Source organism: Malaclemys terrapin, chromosome 4 (assembly GCF_027887155.1).
Source record: "Malaclemys terrapin pileata isolate rMalTer1 chromosome 4, rMalTer1.hap1, whole genome shotgun sequence".
In the NCBI taxonomy this organism is placed as follows: domain Eukaryota; kingdom Metazoa; phylum Chordata; order Testudines; family Emydidae; genus Malaclemys; species Malaclemys terrapin.
In genome coordinates this window covers 32,384,324-32,398,269 of record NC_071508.1, presented here as the reverse complement: position 1 = coordinate 32,398,269, position 13,946 = coordinate 32,384,324, and the positions used below count along the sequence as shown (strand labels likewise).

The window sequence follows — 13,946 nt, the reverse complement described above, 5'->3', positions numbered from 1 at the left end:
ACTGCTGGCCCCGGCCCCGGCCCCCGGCCCCCAGCCAAGCACCGCCAGCCCCTCCCTCCCTATTTTCCTGGACATGTCCGACTTTTGGGGATTTCCTCCCAGACGGGGATTTGAGGCCCAAAAAGCCGGACATGTCTGGAAAAATCTGGACATATGGTAACCCTAGCCTTGGTATTCACCCCTTCTTGTCAACTGTTGAGAATAGGCCACTTCCACCTTAATTGAATTGGCTCGTTAACATTGACCCCCCACTTAGTAAGGCAACTCCCATCTTTTCATGTGCTATAATAAATATTCTGCTTACTGTATTTTTTACTCTGTGCATCTGATGCAGTGGGTGTTAGCCCACAAAAGCTTATGCCCAAATAAATTTGTTAGTCTCTAAGGTGCCACAAGGACTCTTCGCTGTTTTTGCTGAGACAGACTAACACGGCTGCCCCTCTGAAACCTGCCCCATGCTCTGTTAGCACAGGTGGAGCAGGCCCAGCAAGCTGTAGCTAAGGCCCAGGCACCCCAGCAAGAGCAGAGCACCATGCAGAACGGGTCTGAGTCACAACAGCTCCCCGCAGTCCGATTCCACTCCCCTCCTTGGGGCCGCATTCTGCCCCCTGCATCCCACAGGCCACCAGTCGCCTCATACAGTCACAGTTGCTGCAGTTTTACGGCCCCATCTCAGGGCTCCTTTTACCCGGCGGTGCCAGGCTAGGGTGGGCACCCCATCTGTGTGTGTCCTCCTGGGCTGCAAGGAGACTGGGATCGTCCATTGCATTTGCTGTGCTGTCATGTCCAGCACCAGTGGATTTGTGGCTTGGAGTGACCAGTATAGATGCTGCTTGGCCATCTGCTGCACCCCATATGCTAGCAAGGTTTTGCTCTGCAATAAGGCTGCTGTGCCAGTCCGGGTAGCGTTAAAACTGCTGTCACCCCCAGGGAGATGGGATCACACACCAGTCGTGAGAGGGACATCCTGTGTCTGACAGCCCACAGCGGGTCTGCCCCCTGTTGGCCCAGGCTCCACGATGGGTGCTGAGACAGACCTGTGGCCGTACGTCCCGCGCACTCAGCACCCTTCCCCGTCTTACGCATGTGTTCGTGTGATGTCGCTTGTCCTCTTTTTGGTTTTATTAAATGTGTTCCTGGAGAGCGTGTCCTGTGCTTCTTTGAGGACCTCCGCAAAGGGGTGTGGTGAGCCGTGTATCTGGATTGGAGCCAGTGTCCCCTGGAGGGGAAAAGCCCCGGGTCCCATTCCCTGGTTCCCGGAGCCAACCAGTCCCCATTACACACTCCCCCCCTGGTTTGACAGAGGGAGCCCAGAAGGGGATGCTCCATCTCCTCAGTCCCTGGGGTGTGGGGGGGTTCACAGCAGTCAGGCCCAGCCCCCCATGGGTATCTGAGATGACAGGATCCATCCTCACCTCCCTGTGGCTCCCCTGAACTGGCCCATCCCCCCCCCATGTGTCCCAATCCTGAACCATCCCCCCCCATACTGGCCCATCCCCCTCCCACTGTCCTGAACCATCCCCCCATGTTGGCCCATCCCCATTCCCCATCCCCACCCCCACCCCCGCTGGTCCATCCCCCTCCCACTGTCCTGACCCATCCCCCCATGTTGGCCCATCCCCATCCCCGCCGCCCCATCCCTCCTCCAGCTGACTGCCACCACCCCCCCCCGCTGCTCGGAGCGGGGCGGGCCGGGCCGATCTCGGCGCAGCCAATCCCAGACCCGGCCCACGCAGGTGGAGGGGGCGGCCTTCCCCACTACTTCCTGCCCGGCGCCTCCATCCACCAGACAGCGGCCCCGACCGCCAGCCGCAGCACAGCCGGTGAGTGCGGCCCCTAGGTGAAGGGGGCCGTCGGGGTTTGGGGGGTCCTTACTCCCGCTCCGGGGCGGGGTCGCCGAGCGTTCCGGGGCGGCCCTAGCCCCCGGGGGGTGTACAGGGAAGTGGGAAATGAAATCCTGCGGGTAAATGGTGAAATCGGGGGGGTGCGCAGGTTACAATGTGCTTCTCCCCTCCCCCCCCCTTCAGTTTCGGTCCCTCTGGCCAAGCAGAGTTCATGGTATTTTGCCCTCCCGTCTCCAGGGTGTGCCCCCCCGCGGCTGTGGCAGGGGCGGAGGTTTGCCTGGCTGGCTCTGGGGCATGGCTGATTCCCTGGGCATCGGTTTCTGCTCCGGGTGGGAATCAGGCTGGGTTTCAGCCCAGACCCAACAGGCCCCTTTGCCCTACAAAGCTCTGAGGGTGGTAAGGGAGGAATTCTGGGTTATTTTGTGGGGAGGTGTTGTATCACCCAGGCAAGCTATTAACAAACTTCAACAGAACTTTATTTACAGTGAAAATCTCTTTACCAAGCTGTAGCTGCACACTCTGTAACTCTCACTTTTTCCTCAACTCCTCCCCCCTCCCTCCTGTTTCCTGGCCTTTCAGACTCCCAACAGCCAGTGCTCCCAGTTCTAATAATCACATGCAGCATCTAAACCCCACATTCCCGCCTCTCTTAAGAAACTTTCCAAATTAAAATAAACATTGTTGTTCTAACCACAGGAACAAATATGAAACAAGACACTACACTGTTGGCAGGAATATTACACTGAAAACACTGTCTTTAGCCCAGGCAGGTGGTCGTCTGAGTCTGACAGGCCGTCTCTCAAGCCCCAGTTCCAGTGCAATGTCCTGTTGTGTTGGTTCTACTGTGAAGTCATCCAATGCAGACTGGGTGTTGGCATAATCTCCTCTTGGTGCATAGGCAGGTGCAAGATAAGAAGCATTCCATACCCGCCCATCAGAAAGTCGATAAGTGTAAGGTCCCTTCTTCTCTATGATTTTAAGAGGAGCTGTGAATTTATGGTTCCCTTTGCATAAGATTCCAGGTTTTCGTATTCTAACAAAGGAACCACACTCAAACTTTGGTTCCTTAGCACCTCGCCGTTTGTCTGTGACAGCCTTAGACTTTGCTTGGTTCTGTTCAACTGTCTTTCTCACATCATCCTTGTTTGGGGCATCAGGTCGTGCCTTTAACAATCCAGCAATGTTCAGTTTAGTATTCAGCTGTTTCCCATGCAGTAACTCTGTGGTTGATCTTTGCGTTGTGGCATGTCGTGTAGCCCGGTATGCTTGCAAGAAATCAGTAGTGAAGGGTATCCACAATCGCCCTTCCAGTTTAGCTGTTTGCAAACTCTCTTTCAAACTTCTGTTAAACCATTCGATTTCTCCATTGGCTTGAGGGTAATATAGGAATGACCTTCTGTGTAAAATGTTCCTCTCTGCTAGAAAAGATTCAAACTCCAGGGAAGTAAATTGACTACCATTATCTGAAACCAGTTCTTTGGGGTTACCTTCCTGGGTAAAAACTGAAGAGAGGAACTTAATTACTGTAGCAGAAGAAATGTGCGATATAAACCCTACCTCAGGCCATTGCTGAAATAGTCTATTAAAGTGATGGCATAACGACAGTCAGTTGAAGCAGTATCAAAGGGTCCTACAATGTCAATCACCACTTTTTCCCATACAGATTCAGGAAGAGGAACAGGCTGTAATGGAGGGTTGCACATCACTGCTGTCTTATCGTGCATTTGGCAAGTGACACAGGATTTTATGAGTGCTTCAGTTTGAGAGTCCATCCCTGGCCACCAATACAGATCCCGTAGTCGTTGTTTGGTTCTGTGCGCCAGAGCAAGTTCCGCCATGTCTTCGGGCAGCCCATCAAGAATGACTTGTGCTATGATGACATCCGCGTCTCCCGCGTCACCTGGGACAGCAGCTTCTGTGCTGTAAACCCCAAGTTCATGGCCGTGATCGTGGAGGCCAGCGGGGGACGGGCCTTCATGGTGCTGCCAGTGCTCAAGGTGACTGGGGTAGCGGGGGGCAGGAGCTGAGTCCTACCAGCTCATTGCACTGGTGACACTAATGTGCTTTGAGCCTCAAGAGAGATGGGAATGGGGAGAGCTGCAGGTAGCAGTGGGGGTGGAGAATGTGTCTGTGTGAGGGACTATTCTCTCCCATGCCCCCGGCTGTTTCCCCCTGGCATTAAGGGGACAGTGTAGTTGGGAAGGTGATGTCCTGGAATTTTGTAGCTCACATATGTAATGAGTTTGTTCTCAGCTGCATCACATGTGCATCCCTGCAAATACGCCCCTTCACTCCCCCGCCCCCCAAAAAAATCAACAGGATTGCAAATGTATAGGAAGAGTCCAGGGCTGGGATAGCAGGGGGCTGCGGGTTGGGATGGAGGGGCTCTGGCTGTAGATTGGGGAGAAATGTCCTGTGACTCTGCCCTTCTCCCCCAGACAGGGCGCATCGATAAGTCGTACCCCACAGTGTGTGGGCACACGGACCCTGTCCTGGACATCGACTGGTGCCCGCACAATGACCATGTCATCGCCAGCGGCTCCGAGTACTGCACCATCATGGTGAGAGGGCTGGGGGCAGGGGTGGCCCTATGTGGAGGAAGGGGTTGGGGCAGGGGCAGCCAGCTCCGTCTGGATTCGGTGTGATTAGCAATCTGTCTCCTCCCTGTGTGTGTCAGGGCATGACCATGGCGGCAGGTGGAGCAGATTCTTGTGTCAGCCAAACGGGTTCTCTGGTGGGGCGAGGGGCACAGTGGCGGGGGAGGGGGTGCAGGCTTCCCACAGGCCCCCTCTAACCTCTGTGCCCTGACAGGTCTGGCAGATCCGAGAGAATGGACTAACACAGCCCTTGACAGAGCCCATGGTGGCCCTGGAGGGGCACTCGAAGTGCGTGGGCATTGTCATCTGGCACTCGACCACCCGCAATGTCCTCCTCAGTGCAGGTACAGCCTCCCCTCCCCATGATTCTGCGGTTGCAGCGCTGCATGTACTCCACCTCTCCGAGAGGAATAGCAAGTATTGCGCTGTCGCTGCAGCGCTGCGGCGCCAGTGTGGCCACCCAATGCGCTGTGAATGGCCTCCAGAATTATTCGGCAGGATCCCACAATGCCTGTTCTAGCTGCTCTGGTCATTAGTTCAAACTCTACTGCCCTTGCCTCAGGTAACCAACCATGTGACCGACCCTTTACATTCCCCGGGAATTTTAAAAATCCCCTTCCTGTTTGCTCAGCCCGGCATGGCGTGGAGTGCTATCAGCGAATCTTTCCAGGTGACCATGCCTCCACGCGCCAAGTGAGCCCCAGCATGGAGCAATGGTGAGTTGCTGGACCTCATCAGTGTTTGGGGGGAGGAAGCTGTACATCCCAGCTGCACTCCAGCCGTAGGAATTACGATACCTTCGGGACGGTATCAAAGGACATGATGGAAAGGGGCCATGACCGGGACACCCTGCAGTGCAGGATTAAAGTGAAGGAGCTGCAGAGTGCCTACTGCAAAGCCCACGACGCAAACGGCCGCTTGGATGCTCCCCCCACGACCTGCCGATTCTACAAAGAGCTGGATGCGATACTTGGGGTTAACCCCACCTCCACTCCGAGCACCACCATAGACACTTCAGAACCGGTGTGGGGGAGGGGGAAGGAAGAGGAGGAGGAAAACGGGAGTGATGGTGGTGGGCCGGATGGAGACACCCCGGAATCCCTGGAGCCATGCAGCCAGGAGCTCTTCTCGAGCCAGGAAGAAGGTAGCCAGTCGCAGCGGCCGGTACTTGGTGGAGGACAAACAGAAGAGCAGGTTCCCAGTAAGCAGGTTTTTTTTTCGGGAAGGAATTTTTTCAGTGCGGGCTCTTTGGGAGAGGAGGGTTAGGCATGCATGCCTAGCTGCGGAATAGTGCATTGATGTGGTTTATCACATCGCGGTAATCAGCCTCAGTAATCTTCTCAAATGTCGCATCCAGAACGTGTGCAATGAGCTTGCGCAGGTTTATAGGGAGAGTCACCGTGGTCCGTGTCCCAGCCAGGCTAACATGTCCGCGCCACTGGGCCGCGAGGGGCGGGGGGACCATTGCTGCACACAGGCAAGCTGCATATGGGCCAGGGCGGAAGCCACATTGCAGTAGAAGACCCTCCCTTGCTTCCCGGGTCACCCTCAGCAGCGAGATAGCGTCCAAGACGAACTCCTGTGGAAAATGTTGGGACAGTGTTCAGTGTAGGTGCCCCCTGAAGCTGTTGGCTCTCCCCAAGGCACAGAAACCCAGAGGACAGTGCAGCCCTGAAACAATCAGTCCCCATTACTCACCATTTTGAGGCTCCCATGGGATATGTGTTCTCTGTTTCAGACGGGAAAATTATGCTATTGTGTAGACCCTGTGTGTTTTCTACTCCTTAAGTGCCGGGGGAATCATTACTCTGTCTGGTATAAACAATGCTGCCTCTGTTAAATGTTGCATTTTGCCTATACAGCTGCATCAACCTTGAGACCTCAGCCGTCCCTCCTATCGCCTGCTCAGAGACTGCAAAGACTCAGGAAGAGACAGCGAAAAAGCAAAGATGACATGCTGCAAGAAGTGATGCGGCAATCTATTAAAGAGAATGAGAAAGCACAGAACTGGAGGGAGAGAGAAAGCAGGATCCGCCAGGAAAACGCAGCGCACCGGCAGCAAAGCACCGTTCAAAGGCAGCAAAGCATTGATAGGCTCATAAGCATCCTGGGGCACCAAGCAGATGCTATCCAGGAGCTGGTAGCCATGCAGAAAGAGGAGCAGTACCGCAAACGCCACAGCCCTTGTCCCAAAACTCTTTCCATTGTGCCCCACTGTCACCTCCAACCCACTTTTCCCAACTTCCGTGTTCTTCACACCACCCGTTGCCTCCAACACCAGTATCTTCACCACCCATCCCTGAAAACCCCGACCCTTACCCTCTGCACTCAACCCCCATCACCATGCAGTATAGCTATCCTGAAGTGCAGCACTCACTGCACAGCACACCAGACAGGACATACGCGAATCTGTGATTGTACTGTTCACCACTCCACCCCCTTGTTTCTTTTCAATAAATGGCTTTGAAAACATTCTTTATTATTGCATAAAGTAAAAGACTCCTTTGCCCAGGAAATAAACAGGCACTGCAAGTCTGCTTGTCTGCTAAGCAGACATTGATTCCTAAAGATTGGAACTACTGCACTTCACTTCCGTGCAGGGCACCAGATATCACTGCTGGTTTTCACCCTCCAATTGCTCCCTCAAGGCATCCCTAATCCTTGCAGCCGCGCCCTGAGCCCCTGTAATAGCCCTGCTCTCTGGCTGTGCAAATTCAGCCTCCAGGTGTTGAACCTCGGAGGTCCATGCCTGAGTAAAGCTTTCACCCTTCCCTTCACAAATATTATGGAGGGCACCGCATGCGAGTATAACCGCGGGGATGCTGTTTTTGGCCAAGTCCAGCTTCCCATACAGAGATCGCCAGCGGCCCTTTAAATGGCCAAAGGCACACTCTACAGTCATTCGGCACCGGCTCAGCCTGTAGTTGAACCGTTCCTTGCTGCTGTCAAGGCTCCCTGTGTAGGGTTTCATGAGCCACGGCATTAACGGGTAAGCGGGATCTCCAAGAATCACAATGAGCATTTCAACTTCCCCTACCGTGATCTTCCGCTCTGGGAAAAAAGTCCCGGCCTGCATCTTCCTGAACAGCCAAGTGTTCCGAAAGATGCGTGCGTCATGCGCCTTTCCGGGCCAGCCTGTGTTAATGTCAATGAAACGTCCACGGTGATCCACAAGCGCCTGGAGAACCATAGAGAAATACCCCTTCCGATTAACATACTCGGATCCTAGGTGGGGTGGTGCCAGAATAGGAATGTGCGTCCCATCTATCGCCCCTCCACAGTTAGGGAACCCCATTTGTGCAAAGCCATCCACTATTTCCTGCACGTTACCCAGAGTCACGGTTCTTCTGAGTAGGATGCGATTAATGGCCTTGCAAATTTGCATCAACACTAGTGTTACCATATTTCAACAATCAAAAAAGAGGACACGGGGTGCTGCCCTAGCCCCGCCCCCTCCCACTTCCCACCCCCCTCAGAATCCCCCTACCCCCACCTGTCCCCTGACTGCCCTCTCCTGAGACTCCCCCTACCCTAACTGCCCCCAGGACCCCACCCCCTATCTAAGTCTTCCTGCTCCCTGTCCCCTGACTGCCCCAACCGCTCTCTACACCCCCTTCTCCCGACAGCCCCCTCTAGAACCCCCGCCCAATCTAACCTCCCCATTCCCTGTCCCTTGCCTGCCCCAACTGCTCTTTACACCCCCTTCTCCTGACAGCCCCCCCAGAACTCCCGACCAATCTAACCCCCCCGTTCCCTGTCCCTTGCCTGCCCCCCCGCACCAGGCCAAGGGAGAGCTGCGAGCTCCACGTGCAGCCAAACACTGTGGCGCTGCTCTGCAGGGGAGGAGGGACTGGGGGAGGGGGAGGGGGAGGGACTCTGGCTGCTAGAGGCCCCAGTGGCTCCAAGTGGCTTTCAATCAGGCCCAGCCGTCCAATCAGCCGCGCCGCACTCTGCATGAGGGGAAGGGGGAAATCCCGGACATTTCTACTTTATTAGAAATCCCCCCCAGACAGCCATTTAAAGCTGAAAAAGCCGGACATGTCCAGGGAAAGCCGGGAGGATGGTAACCCTAATCAACACGATTCCAATGGTCGACTTTCCCACTCCAAACTGGTTTGCGACTGACCGGTAGCTGTCTGGAGTTGCCAGCTTCCAGATTGCAATAGCCACCTGCTTCTCCACTGGCAGGGCAGCTCTCAATCTCGTGTCCTTGCGCCGCAGGGTGAGGGCAAGCTCCTCACACAATCCCATGAAAGTGGTTTTTCTCATCCGAAAGTTCTGCAGCCACTGCTCGTCATCCCAGACTTCCATGACGATGTGATCCCACCACTTGTTTCCTGAGCCCAAAAGCGGCGTCCACGGTGCTGAGCATGTCCGTGAATGCCACAAGCAATTTCGTGTCGTACGCGTTACGCGGCTCGATGGCATCATCGGACTCCTCACCCTCACTCTCACTGTCACTTTGGATCTTAAGGAATAGTTTGATAGCCAAACGTGACGTGCTGGCGAGACTCGTCAGCATACGCCTCAGCAGTTTGGACTCCATTTCCCGCAGACAGATTGCGCTGCACAGAAACTGTTGAAAGATGGCGCCAAAGGTGGACGGAAACAAAGGGATTTCTGGGATGCGAAGCGATGCATCACGGGGCATTGGGACAGGACCCAGAATCCCCCGCACCCACGCTCCCTTCCCACAACCCACGGCGCCAGAACGGGAAAAGGTGCTCTGTGGGATAGCTGCCCATAATGCACCGCTCCCAATAGCGCTGCAATTGCCGCAAATGTGACCACGACAGTGCGCTGGGCAGCTGTCAGTGTGGACAGACTGCAGCGCTTTCCCTACTCAGCTGCATGAAGTCAGGTTTAACTCACAGCGCTGTACAGGTTCCCTCAGCCTTGGCTACACTTGCGAGTTACAGTGCTGTAAAGGCTCTCCCAGCGCTGTAACTCACTCCCCGTCCACACTGGCAAGGCATTTGCAGCGCTGTATCTCGTGGTTGCATGTGGGGTGGGGCGAGGCAGGGTCCCTGCAGGGGAGCAAGGGGAGCAGGTGGGGCTATATGTGGAGGGCTCTGTACCAGATGACTGGCGGATAGTTAATGTAAAGCCTTGTTTGTTTGCTTTGGTTTTAAATGGCTCTGAAGCAATAAACCTAACTTCAATCCCAAGCAAATTAGTAAAGGACAGGATTAGCAGACACATAGATGAACATGATATGTTAGGGAGAGTCAACACATTTTTTGTAAAGGGAAATGATGCCTCACCAATCTGTTAGAATTCTTAGGGGCGGGGGTTTCAACAAACATGGACCAGGGTTATCTAGTGGCTATAGTGTACTTGGACTTTCAGAAAGCCTTTGTCAGAAGTCTCACCAAAGGCTCCTAAGCAAACTGAGTAGTCATGGGACAATAGGGAAGTTCCTCTCATGAATCAGGAACTGGTTAAAAGAGAGGAAGTAAAGGGTAGGAATAAATAGTCAGTTTTCACAGTGAAGAACAGTAAACAGCAGGGCCCCCCAATGCATCTGTACTGTGTTCAGTGCTGTTCAACATGTTCATAAGAGATTTGGAAAAAGGGATAAACTGATGTGGCAAAGTGTGCAGACTATACAAAATTACTCAAAATAGTTAAATCCAAAGCAGACTGTGAAGATTTACAAAGGCCTGGTCTACACTAGGAGGTTATGTCGAATTTAGCAGCATTAACTCGAATTAACCCTGCACCCGTCCACACAACTAAGCTATTTATTTCGACATAGAGGTCTCTTTAAATCGATTTCTGTACTCCTCCCCGATGAGGGGAGTAGCGCTAAATTCGACATGGCCATGTTGAATTAGGGTAGGTGTGGATGGAATTCGAAGCTAATAGCTCCGGGAGCTATCCCACAGTGCACCACTCTGTTGACTCTCTGGACAGCAGTCCGAGCTCGGATGCTCTGACCAGCCACCAGCCACACAGGAAAAGCCCTGGGAAAATTTGAATTCCTTTTCCTGTCTGGCCAGTTTGAATCTCATTTCCTGTTTGGACATCGTGGCGAGCTCAGCAGCACTGGCAACGATGCAGAGCTTTCCAGCAGAGGTGACCATACAATCGCAGAATAGAAAGAGGGCCCCAGCATGGACCGATCAGGAAGTCTTGGATCTGATCGCTGTGTGGGGCGATGAGTCCGTGCTTTCGAAGCTGCGATCGAAAAAACGGAATGCGAAGATCTACGAGAAGTTCTCAAAAGCTATGATGGAGAGAGGATACAGCCGGGATGCAACATAGTGCCGCATGAAAATCAAGGACCTGAGACAAGGGTACCAGAAGACCAAAGCGTCAAACGGACACTCCGGATCCCAGCCCCAGACATGCCGTTTCTACGAGGCACTGCATTCCGTTCTAGGTGCGGCCGCCACCACTACCCCACCACTGTCCGTGGACTCTCACAATGGGGTATTGTCGACGGCCGCTTCCTCAGAAATGTTCGCGGACGGGGAAGATGAGGAAGGAGATGAGGAGGACGAGGCAGTCGACAGCGCTTTCAACACTGATTTCCCCGATAGCCAGGATCTCTTCATCACCCTCACGGAGATCCCCTACCAACCCTCCCAAGGTGGTAACCCGGACCGTGAATCAGGGGAAGGATCAGTAGGTAAGTGTTTTAAACATTTATTTTGAACAGAATAGGAATGGTATCTTAACAATGGGTTTTTCATGATTAGTTTGCCCTAGGCGCTTTAGTTTTTAGTCCTTGCCAGTGCAGCTACTGGAAAATTCTGTCAATATGTCTGGGGATAGAGCAGAAATCCTCCTGGGACATCTCCATGAAGCTCTCCTGGAGGTATTGTGAAAGCCTTTGCATCAGGTTCCTGGGGAGAGCGGCCTTATTGCATCCTCCATGGTAGGAAACTTTTCCGCGCCAGGCTAGCAGCAAGTACTCCAGAATCATTGCCTCGCAAAGCATGGCGGCATACGGCCCTGGTGTTTGCTGGCATTCACGCAGCATGCGGTCTTTCTCTGTCTCTGAAATCCTCATCAGAGTGATATCACTCATGGTGACCTGCTTTGAATTAGGGGAATGTTAGTATTGGGACTGATTGCCTGTTCCTTTACATAACTGTAACCGGCGGTTTACAGCCACGTGGTGGAGGTGGGATGGGGCAGCATGCAGGGATCTTTCCTGGGGACAGCCGCGAGGTGGGTGGGACAGGGCAGAGTTCATGCTGGCTGGATTGCCGGCAGCAGGAACTGGCCAACGCTAGGAACATTGCTTGGAACGTGAAAGGAGGGCACTGCTATAAATTAAGCTTTAAGAAGCCAAAAGTCTACGGCTTACCATGTCCGCCTGCTAGCCGAATTCCGTTGTCCAGCCCCGCTTGTGTGATCTGTACAGCAAGACCCCAGGCACTCAATGGGAAGGCCGAGAATTCGACCTTGTACTGAATGCGCATGTGATAGGTACTGTGCATTGTCTTATTCACAGAGAAAGACTATATTCATTGTTCGCAAAAATGTATCTTTGTGAGGAATTCACTCCCTTTTTCCCATCCCACAGCTGCGAGTGTCTCCCGACCTACCCCGGCATCCCCCTCCCAGAGGCTGGCGCAGATAAGGCGGCAAAAGAAAAGGACACGGGACGAGATGTTCTCAGAAATTATGGGCTGCTCTCGAGCCGAGGCAGCACAGCAGACCCAGTGGAGGGAGAACATGTCGCAATACCAGCGATCACACAGCGAACAGGAGGACAGGTGGCAGCAGGAAGACCAGCAGGCGACTCAAACGCTGCTTGGACTAATGAGGGAGCCTTGTAGATGTTCTGCAGAACCAGAGGCAGGAGGACAGAGCCCCGCTGCAGTCTATCTCTAACCGCCCTCCCCCGCCACAAAGTCCCATCCCCCCCTCACCCAAAGTCCCAAGAAGGAGGGGCAGCAGAGGCCGTGAAAACAGTCACTCCACCCCTGCAGACTGCTCAAGTAGCAGAAGGCTCCCATTCCCAAAGATTTGATAAGTCCTTTCCTTCACTCCAAAAGCACCTCATCCAAGCCCCCGTCCCAGTTTCATCCCCTAACTGTGTAGTTGTTAATAAAAAATACGTTTCTGTTAATTACTGTTTCCGTCATGTTCTTTTAGAGGAGAGTGTGTTTGAAGGTGGGGAAGGGGGTTGGTAATTGGAGAGGACAGTCACCTTTACCAGGGTACAGACACAGGGGCAGGTTCAGCAGAAGGTCACACACACATTGCAGTCACTAGGCACCCTGGTCAGTCTGGGAGGTGGTTTTCATGTTCTGTGTGGGGGAGCTATGTGAGTTTGTGGCGGGGGAGGGCGGTTACAGATCTTATGCAGCAGTCCTTAGCCTGGATGACAGAGCCATGCAGCAGGGGATCTGTAACCGCCCTCCCCCGCCACAAAGTCACATAGCACCCACACACAGAGTCCCGAAAAGGAGGGGTGGCAGGCTCCGTTGAAACAACCAGTCCACCTCTGCGGACCACTCTAGGAGCAGGAGCCTGTCATTCCTCGAGTTTAGAAGCATCCTTTCCATCACTACACCGCTCCCCACCACAGTCTGCGTCCCAGTTTCAACACTTTACCATGAAATCCTTAATAAAGAAAATGGTGTTAATGAACAAAGTTTTATTTACTTTATTTTTAAAGGTGTCTTGGAAGGGGGGAAGGGGGTTGGTAACTGGAGTCATCATTAACTGGGTAAAGAAACGGGGCAGGTTCAGCTTCTGTTTAAACAAACTTAATAGTCACGGTTACCCTGCTCACTCTGGAACCTAGCTTTCAAAGCTTCCCGGATGCACAGCGCGTCCCGCTGGGCTCTTCTAATCGCCCGGCTGTCTGGCTGGGCGTAATGAGCAGCCAGGCAATTTGTCTCAACCTCCCACCCCACCATAAACGTCTCCCCCTTGCTCTCACAGAGATTGTGGAGCACACAGCAAGCTGCAATAACAATGGGGATATTGGTTTCGTGAGATCAGAGCGAGTCAGTAAGCTTCTCCATCTCCCCTTCAGACATCCAAAAGCACACTCCACCACCATTCTGCACTTGCTCAGCCAGTAGTTGAAGAGTTCTTTTTCACTGTCCAGGACGCCTGTATAGGGCTTCATGAGCCAGGGCATTAGTGGGTAGGCTGGGTCCCCAAGGATCACTATAGGCATCTCCACATCCCCAACAGTTATTTTGTGGTCCGGGAAATAAATACCTTCCTGCAGCCATCTAAACAAATCAGAGTTCCTAAAAACGCGAGCATCATGAACCTTGCCCGGCCATCCGACGTTGATGTTGGTAAAACGTCCCTATGGTCCACCAGTGCTTGCAGCACCATTGAAAAGTAGCCCTTTCGGTTAATGTACTGGCTGGCCTGGTGGTCCGGTCCCAGGATAGGGATGTGAGTTCCATCTATAGCCCCACCACAGTTTGGGAATCCCATCGCAGCGAAGCCATCTATGATCACCTGCACGTTTCCCAGGGTCACTACCTTTGAGAGCAGTAGCTCAATGATTGCGCTGGCTACT

General features: G+C 53.5%; 1 protein-coding gene across 5 annotated transcripts; it reads left to right on the top strand.

The window, feature by feature from the left end:
* The first annotated feature begins 1,683 nt into the window (after window positions 1-1,683).
* Window positions 1,684-12,527, top strand: LOC128837171 (coronin-1B-like). 5 transcript variants are annotated; one of them, XM_054028126.1, is made up of 6 exons: window positions 1,684-1,823; window positions 2,606-2,795; window positions 3,508-3,841; window positions 4,283-4,405; window positions 4,656-4,785; window positions 11,979-12,527. In XM_054028126.1, the coding sequence occupies exons 3-6, from the start codon at window positions 3,782-3,784 to the stop codon at window positions 12,287-12,289; spliced, it is 624 nt and encodes a 207-aa protein (XP_053884101.1). In that variant the 5' UTR covers window positions 1,684-1,823; window positions 2,606-2,795; window positions 3,508-3,781; the 3' UTR covers window positions 12,290-12,527. The 5 variants fall into 5 exon arrangements, 4 of the variants coding, with proteins under 4 accessions (XP_053884101.1, XP_053884100.1, XP_053884098.1 ...); XR_008444909.1 differs by lacking the exons at window positions 2,606-2,795; window positions 11,979-12,527 and adding exons at window positions 5,073-5,642; window positions 6,304-6,913 and having other exon boundaries at window positions 1,693-1,823; XM_054028125.1 differs by lacking the exon at window positions 2,606-2,795.
* Window positions 12,528-13,946: the final 1,419 nt, after the last annotated feature.